This window comes from Corapipo altera, unplaced genomic scaffold (genome assembly GCF_003945725.1).
Source record: "Corapipo altera isolate COAL_440 unplaced genomic scaffold, ASM394572v1 0, whole genome shotgun sequence".
Lineage (NCBI taxonomy): Eukaryota > Metazoa > Chordata > Aves > Passeriformes > Pipridae > Corapipo > Corapipo altera.
The window spans coordinates 38711329-38731261 of record NW_020884872.1 but is presented as its reverse complement, the minus strand read 5'-3'; the positions used below and the strand labels follow the sequence as shown (position 1 = coordinate 38731261).

At 37.8% G+C, this 19933-nt stretch overlaps 1 protein-coding gene across 5 annotated transcripts in view; it reads right to left on the bottom strand.

Moving 5' to 3' along the window:
- NALCN (sodium leak channel, non-selective) overlaps positions 1-19933 on the bottom strand; it is a 223288-nt gene that overhangs the window by 104048 nt on the left and 99307 nt on the right. For all 5 annotated transcript variants that reach the window (XM_027644562.1, XM_027644537.1, XM_027644531.1 and 2 more), the window contains 2 exons: positions 10688-10819; positions 2681-2848 (listed from right to left, as the gene is read on the bottom strand). In XM_027644562.1, coding sequence (XP_027500363.1) covers positions 2681-2848; positions 10688-10819 — 300 coding nt within the window. The remainder of the gene's footprint in view (positions 1-2680; positions 2849-10687; positions 10820-19933) is intronic.

Below are 19933 nucleotides of genomic sequence, written 5' to 3'. Positions count from 1 at the left end.
AGTTTCAATACAGACCCCAGTGAGGTGAAGATTTCATGCTAGTCAGTATTCTGTTTTAGATAAAGGCAATTATCTGCCTTACTTTTTTCCCCTTTCTTTGGGGAACTTTATTGACCTTTAAGCAACACACTAATCTTATTGATACTATTTGGTTTATTCATTTATTTTCATTAGGTGACAAATTGAATTTAACTAAAGTACACTCTAATGAACATTTATACATTTTGTGTAATTGGATTGCAAAATTGTATTAAATTTAGGAGCTGTGGAAGACGCACTATTTGGATTAAATATAAAGATATGTTAAAGAACAAATCAAAATGAATAATACAAAAGAGGAACCACAGCTTTGTTACAAAGAATGGCTGCATCTCCTACAAGGAATGATAGTTATTCAGAAAATGACTCAGCCATATTTTCCCCAAGAAGAAATACAGTACCATCTCTTCAGTCCAGTATAGGTCAAATTCTGTTTAAATCTCTCCCTTTTATGCTGGTTCATTACAGATCTCTGCAGAAATATGCAAAATCTGTCATTTCTCCACTAGTTTTTTGTCCTATAGATTATAGCCATGTAACAGTTCTTTGCTGTAGTCTTTCACAGAGGACTTTCCAAAGTGTTTTGAATAAATGCACAGTGAATGCAAGAAAGATAGGTGGGAGGGTGGACAGTAGCCAGTGTAGTAAAGACTGAATGATGTGTTGGCAAAAGGTAATGGTAAAGACCAATGAATAATGCAAACTGAAATATATGCAAGGAAGACTAGACAAGCCAAACAATAAATCTTCTTGCTGTCCTGGAATGTGTCAAGTAAGACTTCTGTTTCCAGTAATCTGTTTTATTCACTGACAAGGAACACATTTAACCTGTCATCATGAATACCTAAAGGCCTGGAAATCTGCCTAACATCAAGATGTATTCATCCGAAAAAGACTTTCTGACCTTGGTTGATTTGAAAATGTGTTATCTAGCTTGCCCAGAACTTAATTGCAGAGGAATACAGTGTGTACCTCCCTTACAAGTTGACATCAAAGGTATTCAACCTTCCTATCCTTTGCCTCTTAGGGGTCTTGGATTGCAAAATAAAACACGAATCTTTCAGTGTAGCAGGCGTTTCTGCTTGTAAAATATGTGTCTTTCATACATTCTGGAAAAAAAAAATCACATCTTGGAATCTTCTGTCATAAAAGCTAGTATGTTGTAATTAAACAAACACCACCACCTCAGCTCCACAAAACTAATTAAATCCATTAAAAAGAAAATACTTATTATTTTATTATCAACATCTGGCTACATTTTAATTACACTTTCAATCCTATGAGTTAGTGATGATGTTCCCCATTTAGTCCAAAATGTTCATAAGTTATACTTAAAATTCTCAGAAAGAAACCACCAGTCATAAGTGGACTCTTCCCTAATAAATATGGACCAACTATTAACCAAGTTGCTAACTTCTTTAACTGAGATCTCCCAGCTGTGTTCCCGCTGCGCTTTTGACACAGCAGTGCAATGGCATACTCCTGACAGATCATCCTTTCTTGCAGGTTAGATGTACCATGCTGCACTGAGTAACCATATTTTACATATTTGGACAGCAAAATCAATGCTATAATGATCTAAAAGTCTTCAAATAATATCAGGTGAAAGCAAAATAGATTTTTTTCACCTGAAAGCTTTCTTGAGCAGGTTTGTAGAATCATTCAGAAAAAATACAGGATGACATTTGCAGAAATCTGAAAAGACCATTATACTTCAACCCGCACTTGGGGAGTACTCACAGTATGTGTCACTATAACTAATCAAATTGATTGACAGGACTCTCTTGGACAATTTACTATTTTCCTTTATTAATTATTACTTATTCACTATGCTAATCCATTGTTGAATAATGATATGAATCCTTTATTATATATATACTTAAAAGTCCCTTTCTTTAGCACTATAGAACATAACACATTGTAATGAATCCCAGTGCTTTCTCCCAAAACTGGAGCAATCCCAGGCACTTCAGGGAGGATGAATGGGGAATTAGTTGGGCTGACTGACAGGCAGAATCAGAAGTCTGAATTAATAAGTCTTTTTTTTTTGTCTCTCCTTCCCACTCTTCCACAAAGTGAAAATGTAGGAACAGCCTCAAGAAACACACTTTCCCTCTAGATAAGGAATGGCTGAGGAGCTTAAAACCCAGTTCTAAGAAGATTCTGGAGAAATTACCTCAGAAGACCCACAGTAACTGGAGCAGAGCCTCTTAGTTAGGCATGTGACTCTCATAGAGATGAAGATTTGGAGGAGCAACAGCAAGTGTATTGAGAACTCTGGGAGGGCAGCCAGGAAAACAGTGGTGGACACTACAGGAAGGCAATGCTGTAAACAGCTGTATACAGGATCAAGGCTCAACGAAAGACAGCGAAGAAACTAATCCAGAACTTACTGAACAGTGCAGCTCAGATAAGAAATGGTAGTTACTGAAAACAGAAAGGATTTCTCAGCAAAGTTAGAAAGAATCCTATTTCTGTAAATCCACCCAATGAACACAGTTAAGAACAGAGAGATTTGTTATCTTAAAGTTATTCTCAAAATTAGTCAATACTGTGAGAAAATTGAAATTTGTGTGAAATGTTGATGGGTTAATGTTTTAAATTGATATATACAGTAAAAAGTAAAAGTAGATGATCATACCTGAAAATATGTAAATTGAGAATGATAGAGGTCTGGATAAATATGGAGAGTAGTTCCAATTACAAGCAGCAACTCAAACTTGTGAAGAGATGAGCTGATGTATCCTGTGAAACCCAAACACCAGATCTTCAGGAGAGCTTCTAAATCAAACAGAACTGTGAAAGCAACCTAGATAAATATATAAGACAAGAAACATGCATTCAAAACACTGAGTTAAATTAGAAGTTTTTATGTCATGATGTCTATAGAGGCTTTGTAGGGCAAAAATAAAGAGCTTCATAACATTTAACAAAACCAACCATATTCTAAACAAAATAAACAATAATAGATTTCGCTTTATGAAAAATTCCAAAGACTCAATGCAGACAGGTAGATTTCATGGTTTGGAAAGCATGAAATAATAAATAAATCCTGCTGATCTTTAAGTTTATGTACACATATAAAAAGGAAAATATGAAGAGATTTATTTTTTCAAAATAAGAAGCAATATAGACAAGCCGTCTGAAGAATTTTAAGAGACCTCAGGAACAAACCACAGTTTAAAGCCTCTAGTTTGAAAATTGCTATTTCAATTTCCAAAAATATCCATAGAAATACGACAGTCAAAACAGGCAGCAAAGAAGTAATGGGACTTAAACACCTAAAACAAATTTAAAAAAGAGACGGAATTCAAATTTAGTCCAGAATTGGTTAATTTTGACAGAGGTGTTAAAGAAGTTGTGCCTAGTAGGAAGTTACAAGAGAAGAAACCTACTTGTAGGTATTGAATGACTTTGGGGTTCTTCCAGAGGCTTTGAAATATTTGCACAGTTCAGCTTGGACAAAAGGAGACAATTTTGAATATGTTTACTTCTTCAAAATTTATTTTCTCTTACTTCTCTCACAACCAAAAATACATCTGCCTAGACACACTTCTTCCTCACGTACCTTCTTATTTTACCATTGTATGTACTCTTAGATGCTCTCTCCCTCACTCTCCAACAGCCAGGAAACCCAATGGAAAAGATGCTTTTCCTTGCCTCAGAAATGTTCCTCTCTGACCCTTTACACATGTTGGGGCTTAAAAGAGACACTAAAATAACATTAGGTCACATCTAAATACAACTAATACTTTCAAAGTGCAGTACAAGTATCAAGGAAAAACAGCTTAAATCTCCTTTGAGAAAAAGCATTATTAGTCTTTTAAGATGGAGAGACTAATTGACTGTGAATCATAAGGTTTACTAGATTTGGCAGGGTATAAAAAATTTAGAGACTAACATTTTAACTTTGAATTGACAGTGACAATCTCTGGGATGCTGCCTTAAGTACCTATGTTATTTAAAATTTAAACTCTACAGTCCATCAAAAATATATTTATCAACATAAAAGAGGGAAGTTGTGAGATAGCTAAAAAAATTTTACTTATTTTATGTGTACAGGACTGTCACAAGAAGGAGTGGAGATGGAAATTAAATGCTGAAGTTTATGTCCTATGTTTATTCCCCTAGTCCACACACCTATTTACAAGAAGTGCTACCAGCTATATCATACAGCTTCCTCAAGGCATGCAAAATAGTTATCAGGCTTCAAATGTCTTCTGAATGATTAAATCAAGGCAAAATGCTTCACAGCACTCCAAAAATCTCTTCACATTAGGAAAGAAAGACTACTAGAAGTATTTGTGTGCTTTCAGTCATGGGGACAATGCAGGGAGACTTTCAGGCTCTTATTCTCAAATGGATCTGGCCAGTTTTTCAGCCTGCACTCTGAGATCTCAAAGAGCTCTAGGAGAACAATTAGCCAAGTCCGAAGAGACTACTTTACATGAAAATCTCTATCTAAGACACAAGGTAAATATTTTATTAAAAAATCTTAAAAGTAAAGCTCACTTCTAATGACAACACATCTATCTGAGTCCTGAAAGAGAAGAGGGTCAAGGTAAGAAAAATGGAACAGTGGGTAGAAAGCAGCTGGGATTCAGCTCAGAGCAGGTGGAATAGTCATCACCATGGCTAGGCTTTGCAAATGAAGATTTGGGAAGGACTCTACCCACATTTGCTACAAGAATGCTGGTGGCTAAAGAGGTCAATGCAAGATACACAAGTCCAGTCGCAAAAGGCACAGCAGAAAGACTCCTTGGATGATATTGGCAAGGCACGATTCTTTCTGCGTTGTCTTTTTTCCTCAAGAGTGATCCTGCGTGCGTTCTCAAAAGAAGCAGCAGCGTTATAAACGGTGTATCTCCAGGCCTCCTGATTCGAAGCCAGAGTAGACGAGTGATGAAGATCAATATGGCCAAGGCTGAGATGTTGTTTCAGGGAGTCCTTGTATCTTCTCTTCGGGGCTCCTCTCTTGCGGCAGCCGGTGGTAAATTCACCATAAAGCAAGATCTTAGGGAGGCGGTGGTCCTTCATCCTTGAGACGTGCCCTGCCCAGCACAGCTGTGTTCTCAGTAACATGGCCTCAATACTTGTAACTGCTGCCTGTTCTAGAACAGACGTATTGGTCACATAACCTGACCAGTGGATGTTTAGGATTGTACGGAGACAGTGTCGATGGAAGTGTTCTAGGAGTCGCAGGTGGTGGCGGTAGATGACCTGTGATTCGGACCCATATAAGAGAGTAGACAGCACAATGGCTCTGTAAACACTGATCTTTGTACTTTTCTTCAGGTGTTTATTTCGCCAAACTCTTTTATGGAGTTTTCCGAAGGCTGTATATGCCTTTGCTAACCTGTTGTCTATCTCTCCATTGATCTTACCGTCCGAGGAGACCACTTAAATACACACATATACACTTCAGAGCACATAGGCTTCCTATTAGAACAAGACTAACAAATATGATGTTCAGTGTATTTTAATTTATTCTAAAAATGTGTGGGCAGGATCATTTGCATTTCACATGCTTGTCAAATCAATTCAAACCACTGGCACTTAAAAATGTATCAAATGGTTTGCATAATATTTGATTACATTTATACACCTGTCTTCCTGCTGACAGAGATTGTATTTTTTTCCTTCCTTGTAATTAATTACAGGAGAAGATTCAGAATATCTGACTAGAACTTTTTGTTAGATGTGAAATGTAATACAATTTTATAGTTTTGTGGGGTTTTTTTAAAGCTCAAATAATTCTTTTCATTGCTGTAGAGACACGGGAAAGGCAAACTCAGATATGAAGCCAGAGCAGACCCACAGAGAAAAAGCAGGTGTAACACACGAGCAGCCACTGAGCAGCCACTCTACATCAGGTTGCTAATTTTGCAAAGAGGAGTTAACAGGAATGGGCTGTTTCTCTGAGAGCTACCTCCCATTTGATCAGCTTCCACCTGGAAGCTTTATGGTATTAATGGCACCTTCAGCAACATTACGTTTTGCCAGCAGCTACTTAACAGGTTTTTTTTCAGAGGCAGAGTTCAGTATCAGTGAAAACCCAGCAGTGGCAGACTCAGTTTGTTTTCTTTGAAATAGTGGTTCATTTGAAGGGTTATCAAGCTGTCGGGAAAGACAAGGATTCTTCCCAGCAGGATCAGTGGGATTAAGGGCATAGACCTCTCATGCTTCTCTCACTACCAGATTTGACACAGCACTCAATCCGTCCTTTATCCAGGACAGGGCAAAGTCAGCAGTGCAAGGGGACAGGCTACAGAAGGAATCTAGGAGGAACTGTATAGGACCTGGTTTTGAACTCTGGTGTCCAGACACTTTCAAGCAATATTTGTGGAAATCTTACACATCTCTAATAAGACTATTAGCCTGTAACATGTTTTAATGGAAGACAATGTGGGAGATGCATATAAACCAAACATCCATCTCTATTCTGTGTAGGTATTGAGCAGTTAAAGCCAACATTCCCATTAAAAATTACCAAAATGAGTTTGAAGCCCTACTCTTTCCAGGTTCTCAGGTACTGGACTGGGGTTTTGAGTAATCCTGTTAAAATTCTGTTTTTGCTTAATCTGCAGGGCTGATGTATAAAAGTTGAAATGCCTGTCAGAACCTCTTATTTACTACTAGGTATACAAACTTATGCAAAGAATGGATCTGGGTTTAGAATTAATTTTATCTTCTCATATAGCTTTTGCCTTCTTGAGTCTGTCTTCTCTTTCCAACAATGAAAACAAGTTTCTTTTCTCAGTATTGGGCATCACAATAGCTTCACTTAGATTTGTCTACTGAGCTTAAGCAGATGTATTTCTACAGTTCCAGACCACTAAAATGTCTGATCCAGAGAATGGACCAAGAGAGCTGTTTTCTTAGACATATCTGCTCCTAAAGCCAGCAGCTTCCAAGATGACTTCTGGAAAACGTAACAGAAAGCCATGCTTGCTGTAATTTATCTGGCCATTATCTGCTCCTAAAGCCAGCAGCTCCCAAGATGACTTCTGGAAAATATAACAGAAAGCCATGCTTACTGTAATTTATCTGGCCATTTCCTTTAGCAAGGGGAATCCTCACTGCTGTTGGCTGCTCAAGTCAGCTCCCACTGAAGGGAAAGCTTTCGCAGCCTAGTCTAATGGAAAAGACAGAGCAACAGCAGTGAATTCTGCTCCAACCAGTCTTCTTCACCAAGGAAACAAAGTAGCCACTGTGGAATAATCTGCGTTGTTTCAGTATTCAGCCTCCTCAAGGCTATTAAAAAACATTTTCTTTGTTCACGCTGTACTGGAAAGAACAAGTTTCACAATAACCAAGTAGGAAATGACACCAGTTTATCAGTTCCTCCTCTCTCCCACGATTTTTTTGCTCTTCTGCTGTTCTTATACATTCCTTTATACCTCCTTCTATAAGATACTAGGGTTTTGTTCTTGTTTGATTTTTACAGTGCCTCTAGTAAAAGCATAACAGGATTAAAAAAAAATAAATCAACAAACAGACATAAAAAAATGCTTTAAAATAACCCCCCCACACCTTTCTCTATCCCAGAATACTTTATGCTATACAATCAGAAATGTAAAATGTAGAATGCAAGCAAGTGAGTTTTCTGACAACCTCTCCACTAATAAATCAATTATCTAAGCTATACAGAAACACAATAATATATTGTTAAAGAAATTTGGACATAATTTATAGGACAGAATTATAATACACTAGTCTTCATGATACACTCACCTTGAATAAACTCTGGCAAGTATTTCTGTTGGAAAACAACCTCGCAAACCCTGTACTTGAAATAGATGTTGAAGAGATTGTTTCTAGCACTGATTATTAAAAGCATAATTATACTATATATTCAGAGCCAAAATAGAAATAGGACATGCAGTGATCCCTTTTTTGAATAAAAATAGAATTAATGTTATTTTGTTAAGAATCCGGGCTCCACTTGTTGTATGCTAGGCATAAAGCAAAAATGTCTATTGTGAATTCACGGTCTCAGGCTCTAATGCTGACTTAATTATTTGTTTCCGGCCAAGGACATTGTACTGGATTTGCCTGCAACAGAGTTAAGTTTCCTCAACATAGTTTGTATAGTGCTATTTTGGATATGTGCTGGAAACTGTTGGTAAACAGGAATGTTTTAGTTGTTGCTGAGCAGCACTTGCACGGAGTCAAGACTTTTTCTGCTTCTCTCCCCACCCCACCAGCAAACAGGCTGGTGTTGGAGTTGGGAAGGAACACACCCAGGACATCTGACCCCAACTGACCACAGGAATATCCCATAACATATGGTGTCATGCTCAGCATATAAAGCTGGAGGAAGCAGAAGGAAGAGAGGGAGATTTAAAGCGATGATGTTTGTCTTCCCAAGGCACCGTTATGGGTCATGGAGCCTGGCTTTCCTGGGGATGGCTGAACAGCTGCCTGCCCATAGGAAGTGGTGCATGAATCCTCTGCTTTGCTTTGCTTGTGTGCATGGCTTTTGCTTTACCCATTAAACTGTCATCTCTACCCATGACTTGTCTCACTTTTACCCTGATGATTCTCTCCCTATCCCATTGTGGGACAGTGAGCAAGAGGCTGTGTGGAGATGAGCTGCTGGTTGGGGTTAAACCATGGTGGAGAGTAGAATGAGTTTCCCTGTCCTCAATTCTACCCTCATCTGTAGAGTAGAATAAGAGAACCCAGCATATGCTGATGGGTTTTATTCTGATGTCTTATTTTCAGGAGAATCTTTTTCATGGTAGTGTTGTTTCTTGAATGCTGTATTGGGTCTGGCTGAGATTGTGTTCATTTCCCCATAGCAGCCTGCACAGTGCTGTGCTTTGCATTGGTAGCTAGGAGGGTGCTGATAACACACTGTTGTTTTGGCTACTGCTGAGCGCAGCACCAACACTGTAACATTCCTTCCTCAATCGAGGGCAAGATCCTGGGAGGGGACACAAATTACCTCCAATAGCTGCCTGCTAAGGAACATGCTGAAGCCCTGCTTCTTGGAAGAGGCCGACCATCACTGCTGATGAGAAGTAGAGAATAAACCGTGTTATCTTTCACTTCGCTTTTGCACACACAAGCTTTTGCTTTGCTTTTGCTTTAATAAACTGCCTTATCCCAACTCACAGGTTGTTTCCATCTTACTCTCTCCCCTGTCCAGCTGGGAAAGGGAGTGATAGAGTGGCTGGGTAGGGACCTGGCATCCAGCCAAGGCCAACCCACCACAAATGCACTTAAAACTCGAGGTAGAATAAGCACAACACATTTCACAATTACTCTTGTAATTGTTGGCCAGGCCAACATTGACTCAATATTCACACAAACTACAGCTATCTCCAGCAGGATGAGAGACAACAGAGTATGCGCAGCAGCGCTGTCTCTACAATATGTGCTTTTTTTAAGGTTTGGACTCTGGTGCTATCTTTAACTTTTTTCTTGCTTTCATTTTCACCAGTTCCCATAACTGGTGAACTCTCAGCTTCATACAATTTTACAAGATCAGACACAAATTCTAAAACTAAGATAAAAAATCTGTATACACTCAACCTTCCTTAAAAAAAGGAGATTCATGAAGCATTGCACTGTTATGAACTAAAGGGTTTAAAGTGGGGCATAAAACCACAGAGTATTGCCAACAAGGCAATACCAACAAAAGAGAAACCACAAGGAATATTCTGTTATCATGCACTCTAGTCTAAGGAAGTCTTCTCTGGCTCCAAAAATGGAGTGTGGAACTACTGAAGCCACGGAAACTGCAATAACCATAAAGCTAAACATGTACCCAACTCAGGTTACTGTAATCAACACTTTGAGAGAATTGATCTTGGTGCACTGGTGAAAGAACTGATCTTTTTATTGGCTTTTTACTCAGATAAAGTCACAATTCACAATGCCCATGGAAATAAATCTTTATAATAAAGAATCATACAATACCGACTTCACTCAATACAGGAAAAACAAGTATCTATTTGAAGCTATGCCAGTACATTAGTACCAAAGATTTCAATTATTTTTTTTTTAACTGAATTGAATAGTACTAAAAAGATATGTATGGAAGGTTCTAGTATCTCTACTGCATGTTCTACAGTAAAATCCTTGACCAGCTAATGACTCAAGCAGGCTCCCTGTCAGAATGTCACTTGTACCTCCACTTCACTGGTTCAGGAGCATAGACTCCTCCTTCACCAAATTCATGACTGGATAAATGTGTTTTTTTGCTGAAGCCAGACTATTTGTAACACTATTTTGGTTATGCTTAAGGACCTTCTGGAAGCTAAGTATGTAAAAATGATATAGGGAGAAGTCCTATATTATTTTTTTAAAAGGAAGTGTTTTGTCATCTTTTTAAAGTCTTCTGAATGTTATGCTCCTGCTAGAGAAAGATAGCAACTTAGCAGTCATGCATTGCCTGAAGATGTTATTCTTAAGCCTCAGCTCATTACCAGTGACATTTTGTTTGAGGAAATTACCTTTCAAAAGGTTGTAAGATAGAGCTGTCAGCTATTGTCAGACAGAGGAAGTTGAACAAGTAAGCAAAGTATTCTCTGAATGCTTAAGGGAATAAAAAATTACATACTAAAATGTTCTTGACATTCACATTTTTTACCTTAGCTTATCTTGAAAATTATCCAGATAGTCATTTCAGCATACTCACCTCAGCCAGGTAAAATTCATCATATTGTCTCTTGAAATTTTCTCCTTTGTAGTAGTTACTAGCAGCAACAATCACATCGACAGCAACCATGCTTAGTATGAACATATGAAACACGGATGACCTCATCATTTTCTGCAAAAGAAAAAGTAAATTTTATCATCGAAATGAGTCAAACCACATGCATTTTAAAGTTCTTTTACATTGTCAAAACATAATCAGCTATAATAACAGCTATATCTTCTTTATATGATTGCAATTTATTTCTCTTTAAAATACAGTTTAATATATTCCTTCAGCTGGTTTACATGTGCAAGTTTGGGGGGTTTTTTTGGTGTTTTTTTTACTTTTCAGTTTTTATTTGCCAACTGACTTCTTACTGAAGGTTTATTACTTAATATGATATCCATTACTTGAGTATGTTTTAAAGGATAAACTGTACTTCTATCTACTCAGTTGGCCCTGGTTAATACTCCTTCATTAGGATTTATTCTTACAAATCTTGTTCAGGAAAAAGTAACATCAATTCTATCTTGTGCATTGCTCTTCCTCAAGAAACACATGTAATATGGGATTCATCTGATGTCAAACTATTGCCTAAAGTAATAAAACATATAGTAGATATACACATCTGGGTCTATGAGCTATGAAGTATTCACAGATAATTCATGTATCTGTGCACTCAATGCTTTATGTCACTGCTGCCACAACCCCACAGGAAGAAAGAGAAATGGAGGCATGGAGCACTGGTCAGGAGTTTATACCCATAAGTTGCCAAAACAGTAGTGATAAGATACATAAGATGTATGTAGAAGTTCAAAAAAGTAACTTCTAAGCCCCCACCACAAAGATTGTGGACTTATGATTTACCCTGAAAACTAACCACAATCCTCATTGGGTCAGCCACAGCTGTTCAGGAAAATAAAATTCAAAATATAGAAGAACTTTGCCTCCTCTCAGCTTTTTCCTAAAGACATTGTATTCCTCTGCTGGTTTACATTCACATAATCACATAGTAAATTAGGTTGAAAGGGATGTCTTAAGATTATCTAGTCTGCTGCTGCTTGTTTAAGCAGAGTCAGGTAGAGCAGGTATTCCAGAATTATGTCCAGTCAGAGCTTGAGTATCTTGACAGAAGAAGGCTCCACAACCTGCCTGTTCAACCTATTCTACTCGTTGACCACCTTCACAGTGAAAGAGTCTTTTCTTCTGTTCGGATGTTCAAAATTAGACAACTGTCCCAGTGGAAGGCAAATAAGATCACAGAATCTCTGAGATTAGAATCTCAAAGGGCTTCTTGAGATGTTCTTGTCCAATCCCTCTGCTCAAAGCAGCATCACCTAGAGAATGTTGCTCAGGACCACATCCAGTCAGGTTTTGACTATCTTGAATGATGGAAACTCTAACACCTGCCCCGGCATGCTTGTCCTGCATTTTTACAGTGAAATTTTTTTTTCATGTTTAATTAGTATTTATTAGTGTTTCAGTTTGTGTCCATTGCTTCTTGTCCTACCATTGGATACTGCTCAGAAAAGCCAAGCTCTCTGTTCTTTACTTCCTCACATCAAGTATTTTTTCATACTGTCAGGATCTACTCCTGAGTTTGTTATCTCCAGGTTAAACAGTTACAGCTCTCTCAGTATTTCCTAACATGAAAGATGCTCCAGCCCCTTTTCATCTTTGCAGCCCTCTATTAGACTCTCCAAAGAATTCATGCCTCTCGAATTCCACTGGAGTTTTAAGGTAGCTTGCTTAAATTGAAGCTGAATGGAGATAAGCACATATTTGCAAGCCTTTGGCTGATAGGGTTCCCTCGTTTCTTAATATCTGGACTTCTTGTGTGAATTACAGATTGCATTATAGACAGAAGACAGATCAAACACTTCCCATGCAAGCTGGCTTCCTTATGACCCTAGTGACATGAAATGGTTGTATATTCCAGCCTAGAAAGGGAGGCTCAGAGATAAAGCCTTACATTCAGAAATTGACAGAACAAGCCTGAGTTAATAACAATGTCTAAAGACAGGTAAGTCACAAAAATAGTGGCTAAATACAGTCTTGCTTTTATGTTTAATCCACAAGACAAGCTACATGAATACAATAAGTAAAGATAGGGTTACTGGCATCCAGCATGCATTTTTTTCAGCGGTGTAATTCAAAACAGGTAGCATCCTATCTGCTACATTTTCATTTCACATGAATTCTAACCAGATAGTCTCTCTGCATATTTTACACTGCATTTTTAAAAGTGTCAGAATTTTCTTCATAATAACAAAGTATTCTGTCTCAATTGTGAAAGGACTTGCTAAAAGAAACTAGTAAGTTAGGCTGCAAAATGCACTTATTTCTCCTTTCACAAAAAACAACAAGGAAGCAAAATAGTAATACAGGAAGAATAAAAATGATAAACTGTCTTGGTATACATGTACTTACATGCACACTTTCTCATACAGACTGTACCTTTGGACACTGTCGTGATTTAGGAATGACACTTCCAGTTTAGTGCTCTTATTGAGACTCTTCAAACCCTGCTGCTGCTCACTTGCTCCCCCCATCGCCTTGTGCAGCTTGAGGTAATTTCTTCTCATCCTGTAACTTGTCATTTATGAGAAGAGACCAACCCCCACCTCAGTGCAACCTCTTTTCAGGTAGTTTTAGGGAGCCTCCTTTTCTCCAGGCTAAACAGCCCCAACTCCCTCCACCGCTCTTCAAAAGACTTCTGCTACGGCCTCTTCACCAGCTTCCTTGCCTTTCTCTGGACTCATTGCAGCACCTTTTACTTTTCACTAAAATTCAATAAAGCTTCTTGTCCAAGTTACCTTCCCAATTGAACTAAAAGGAGATTATTTAGCTAACAAAGAGTATTACTTTGGATAACATGATTCAACATTAAGGTAATACAGAAGGAGGCTCAGATGACACAAGCTAGGCACAGGCTATGCAAAGGCAGAAACAGCTGGCTGAGGCATCAAATGAGGATGCAGCTGTGATGAGGAACATGAAAAGCACCTAGCTACTGACAGAAAGACAGAGAGCACAAAGGGTCAGCAAGCTGGAGGTATCCAAGCAAATACCTCCACCACACGCACAGCAAAAATACTATGCTGAGGAGATTCAAAAAAGAAATTCACTACTTTTAGATCCCAGGACTGTCCAGTTCATAGGGGCCAGACTGGTGTCTTAATTTTTTCTACAGCATGTCAGAATCTAGCTGCTCATTTGGCATGAATGCTGTGCATGATAAGCAGTTTCCCGTTGGCCTCTCAGACAGACTGTAATATCCTTAGGAGATCAATCTCAGTGCTCTAGCCCACACACTTACTGTGACCAGCTTTCCCCCTACTTTCATCTTAGTTTGCTCTTTCTACATCACAGAATGGTTTAGATGCATCTCTGCTGCAATGTTTGACCATAAGAATTCACCACCTCTTTACGTATTTTTGTATTTGGAATGAGGTCTAAGTGAAAGCTGAATTTAGCCCACAGCACTTGCCCAAGCCTTAAAAATTATTTTGGATCACTGCATCAGCAGTGTGTCATTTGGATTACAGCCCTTTTCAGAGCACACAGTGGTGGAAAATTCTCCACGCAAACTTGAAAGAAGAGACATAATGCCAATTTTTGTTTTTGTTTAATTTACTTTTTTCAGGCCTCAGATGTCTGTTTCTTAAACTGTGTAGGAATGAGATGAAAGAAATGTTCTGATGTTGCTGTCAGCCAGTTGCATGGTGGGAAAATTGTATCTAATATTAAATTGGACTTAAGATTACCTATGTTGAAGAAGTCTCAAGTGAAATGCCTTGTTACTGCCATCAAGCAATTACAACAGTGATGAAGTTCTTACATTTACTACTAATCACTTGTAATACTGGCAACTGACTTCACGCAGAATACTGATTCTCAGTGTCCACACTACTGTGAAGAATGTGGATGGTAGAGTGCATTAAAGATGCAGTAGCCATAAAAACCAATACCCAAAAAACTGTTAATGATCCAAATTCTTTCAGTGTTTGGAAATGTACAAAGAAGCCGAGGATTTGCTTTGTGCCCAGATGGGAATCTCATGACAACAGAAAAGATTTCTAAAATACTACTCATTTATTCAACACTAGGGATGTGCTTGGTGCAGCTGAGGGACTCTGGATGAAAAACTGTATTTAATATCCCAGATTCACCCAAAACCTCAAGTAAGCAATAGCACTGCAATTGCTGACAGGTGAAAACTACCTGGCTCACTTAGTCTTACAGAGCATTACCATGTATGGCCTAAAGCAGTCTTTAGTCATGCCACGAGTATCAGAATGGGGTACATTACTTCAATACTCCTCCCATATTCCTGGATGACAGAGGCAGGATGAGTGACATAAATTGCCTTTGCCAGCTCACTGCCCTGGAGAAAATCCACAGCAGCTGCCACCTTACACAGCCAGAGCCACACAGACGCTGGCTCAGGAAAGCAGTGGTCCATGCAAAATGCAGTCACTAAGCAAACTAGAATAACTGAATAAGAAACTACCTTTTCCTAATGCTAAACTGCTTTTGGGGGCTCGATACGTACATCAGGCCACTCCTTGTATCACCGTCCTTTATACAGGATTTTTCTTTCAAGTCTGTAATAGATCATGCTTAGTAAGCAAGATGGTAAGTATTGCAAACTTCTAGGGTCTGACAAACTTAATAATGAAAGAACCCATGGGCCATGATACCCTCATATTACTAGCTCAAAACTGACCCAGCTGGTAATGTTCAATATTATCACATGCAACTGAAAGAGGTGTCTTCAAAGGGCTCATTGTTACATTTCAGACCCACAGAAATTCAGACTGCATTTGACAAAACTAACACTCTTGGTGGCAATCTACGAAAACAAAAAAGAGGAAAAATTGGCTTGATAAAAAATTACCTACAAAGCCCTCAAGCTTATTATTACTGAGCAAGACATGGTGAAGATCTGATATGCAGGAAAGCTTTGCTTATTTTGGCCATTTAGTGTGTGAAAAGCTTAGAGTGCATAATTGTCAAACTGGCAGGGTAGATCTTGAAAGTACCAAATCAATTAAGGAACAGTGTAAACATCATTTAACTAAAAGACTTTGATAATCACTATATGGGTAAGCAGCTTTTTTGCAGATTTTGATACTCTTAAATTACACATTCATCAACAGGAAAAATATAGTTGTATCTGTATTTCTTTATATTTTAGATATACTATATCACTTCATAAAACAGAGTATCTCCTCCTTCATGATTTAATGGAATGGCCCCGGAAGGCTGCTTACTCCCTTTTCATCTTCACTTGCTTTTGCTCTTTGCCCAAGGAAGTTAGGTCCTGCTAAAAGATTCCTTTAAACAGCTATGGCTGTTTAAAGACCTTATGCTGGTCATTGTGGTTAAGTTTACACCTATCATTATAATGATGTTGTAGATTATTATGTACTCCTCTCTACACATGCCTATGGGAAGATCATCCTCTCTGGTAGCTAGAACAGATTTTGATTTGTTGAAGTTGTTTAGATGTGCGCAAAAGAGTTGGGTGATATTATAGAACAGTTATTGCAACTGAAAAGCTTACATTTGTGCTACTCCATTCTTTTTTACTTACGGGCCTGATGCAGCCAAGCCTCTACCACTGTAATGACAATAGGGTGAATAAAACTCCCAGCTTATTTCCATGCACAGAACCACCAAAACTTGTGGTGTTACATTCTGTAACAACACTGCAAGTCTTATAGTACCCAATGACTTCTTAAAGTTCCATTAGCTGAAGTTATGTGGGCATCATAATGCCTTGTTCAGAAGAGCTAACAAAGCATAACTGAGATTTACAGTAGCATGGAAAATGAAAAAAAAAATGAAAATGAAGGTCAAATGAAAAAAAAAGTATTTTAAGCAAGTTCTCTTTCTTTCTAGCCATTTTCTCAGAGCTCAGCCCACGACTGCTAAATACTTATAAAGAGATCATGCGTTTTATAGAGCAGGACAAGTTTAAGGTGTATGCATAAAATTTATACCACTAAGAAAGTAACATGAAGGTCAGTCACTCAGTTTGATGTTGAAAGAAGGATACATAAAATGCCTCAGAAATAATTATAATGTACAAGACTAGAAATAGCAAAACACCCTTGACTTTAGGATTCTATGACACAAGGTTTCTAAGAGTTACTGAGCAAAGATTCAATTGTGGCATAAAGAAAAGGGCAAGTTTTTTTATCCTATACATGTTTAGTATACTTGTGGTGTTTATTTTGTCCCTTTTCTTTACAAAGTGCTTGAAGGTACCTTGAATATGAAAGATGCTTTAGAAAATCACATTCTATACACTGTTAATCACAGATAATTCATGGAGTGAATAGGATAAATTTGATTTTCATCTTGTTGGTTAATGGCCATCTGAGCAAGTACAAAATTGTGAAATTGCAGGAAATTTTCCCTTTTGTTTGCAGTACATTGTAGAGCATTTTACAAGCTATGTAACTAATTTTCTATAAACCATTTTGCTTTCAACTTATTTTATGACTGCCTGAAAAAGATATGCTTATAAGGAGAATTTAGCAATTATTCTCATGCTTTGCAATCTGAACATTTCTGAAAATTATTAAGCATTAACCAGAAATTTTATGGGAACAAGCTTTTTCACATCTTATATTGATGCAGTTATATATCAGTGTGGGACATTAGAAATATAGTAAATCTGACATACCATCTACTGTATTTGAGAGGAACTTCCAGATGCTAGATGAATTCATATAATGCAATTTCATTGAGGAAACAAGGCAAAGGGTGAGTTTTAAAGATGCTGGAAGGGGTGGCTTTTAGATATCGCAAAGAAAACAAGTCAGTACTCACAGCTAAGATGTTACTAACTTTGGTGATAATAGGGGGGCAGTATTGGCCTTCCAATACAGGCTGCCTGCCCCAGTGCAATGACAGCAGAGTGCTTCTTCACCAATTTTGGCTATAGAGACTTGCTTTAACATTTTTTATGATAGCACAGGAAGTTCTTAGGGTAGTGATCTAGTAGAGATCCATGGTCCAATGAAAAATCTCCTCAGAAACTCGAGGTTACTTTGAAGTCACCTTAGCTCAGAGAACCTTTGTTATCAGCTCCAGGAGATAATATAGATGGTATGGTGATATTCAAGGAAGGAAAATGCTCCACAAAAACACAAACATCATAACTCTTGCAAGTTTTAGAATACGCATTTGGAAACATTTCTATAAATGTTATGTGGTTGCACCAGAGGTGACACTGGCCTGGCAGAAAGAACAGCATGGTCCTACCTCGTAAAACATTCTACTCGTTTCACTTTACTTCCCTTTGCACCTTCCATCTGATCTGATTAGCATGCAAACCTCAAGGTAGGCACTGTATCTAACTGTATTTTTACAGGGTCTCCTACTATGTAGCCTCAAAATAGCCTGGAAATGGGACTATTACTGAAAAATGGCAGCATTTCAGGACATGCAAATATGTGCTCTGACAGGTAAGCATAAGATTTCCTGCTATCACCACCATATGTTTTTAAAGCAACAAACGTCATTTTCAGACGACATGATATAGATAAAATCATACAGAAATCAGCAATTTCCAAGCACTATCTTCCAACAGTCTAAATGTCTTTGTAATATTTGAAAATACAGGGAATTCATGAACCTGTATATTTACATTGACCCTCCTGCCTTATTTTGATTTGTAAGTTAAAACTACTTTAAAAAAGGCACACCAAATTCTGATCAAAGGAGTAAGGTAAAGATAGTAACACAGGAGGAATGAGAAAATAACACACTTAGGAAGTAAATTCATGGAAGTAATGATAAAAAGCCTACTGAAGAGAAATGGAAAACTTGCATCTTCAGATTTCTTAAAATAACCAAACCTTTAAGGCAAAAGTTTCTGTTAGAAATTAGATATATTTTTTTTCCTTACATGCTAGATTTGAAAGCCAAAGTCCTATTTCTGCAATAGGGCTAAAGAATGTGTTGCATATGCCTCTTTCAGACTAGCTGCATCCTGCTAATTCACATTCTGCAACAACAGAATAAAGCAGCGCATAAATACACTTCTGTATGCCTCTTACTAACAGCAGCCACTTTTCTCCTCCCACAAACTTCTAATAGAACAGTCAAAAAGGAAATGGTGACTCTTCTGCCCTAAAAACCCATGAAATAATGGCTTATTTGAAACTAAACGATCCTCCTCCTCACCAGTTTATAAATCAGCTAGCACAGACATGTCATTTTCTTTGCAAGAAGACAGAGAAGAAGTAAGCAGTCTTTCAGTGCCTGCAATCCGACTTAGAGAAATGGAGAACAGCTGCTGCAACATAAAAGAAACCTAAAAATACTCCTTAAATTGTTCATGATAACAATAATGCATAGAAATTGTTACCTACCTGTCAGATTTTTAGAACCGTTAGTAAGTATATCATCACCTCAGCAGTAATTTTCTTAAAGCTACATACTATGAAATGCAAAACAGAACCCAAATAATATGAATGAAGTTTTAGCTCTTTTTTCTAAACATTGCAACACAGATCAATTCAGAAAATATGAGTCAAAATAATTAATGAATAAAAGGTGAAATTAAATAGCCCAAATTAATTTTTGGTATATGTGTAGTGACTTCATCAAAGCTGTAGGGTTGAAGTAGACTCTGTACTTTATGCTAAAATGTGATAAATCACCAATGTGTTCTATGCGGATAAATATGCTGCCTAGTCCCACAGCAGTTGCAAAATGAAAGTATACAAATTCTTTTCCTCTCAAAATAAAAAATACTGCAAATCACAAATTGTCAGTGATGTCTTAGCACCAATCTAGACATACGAACTAGTTTAAAATCACAATGCTAAATGCATTTAACCTTAATGCATTTTATATACATTAAAACGCATTTAGCCTTAATGTGTTTTATATATGTCAAACTTAATGTGTTTAACCTGTGTGGGTGACTGAGCACTGGAGCAGATTGCCCAGAGAGGTTGTGGAGTCTCCCTCACTGGAGACATTCAAAAACCATCTGGATGCAATCCTGTGCAGTGTGCTCTAGGCTGATCCTACTTGAGCAGGGAGGCTGGACCAGATGTCCCACTGTCATTCCTTCCAATCTTACCCATTCTGTGAACCTCAGGTACAGGAAAAGGTATAGACCCAAACACTCCCATCTGGTCATATTATGGATGAACACCACACAAATACATAATTATAAAAAATATATATGTATGCACATACATAACATTTCTATAAATA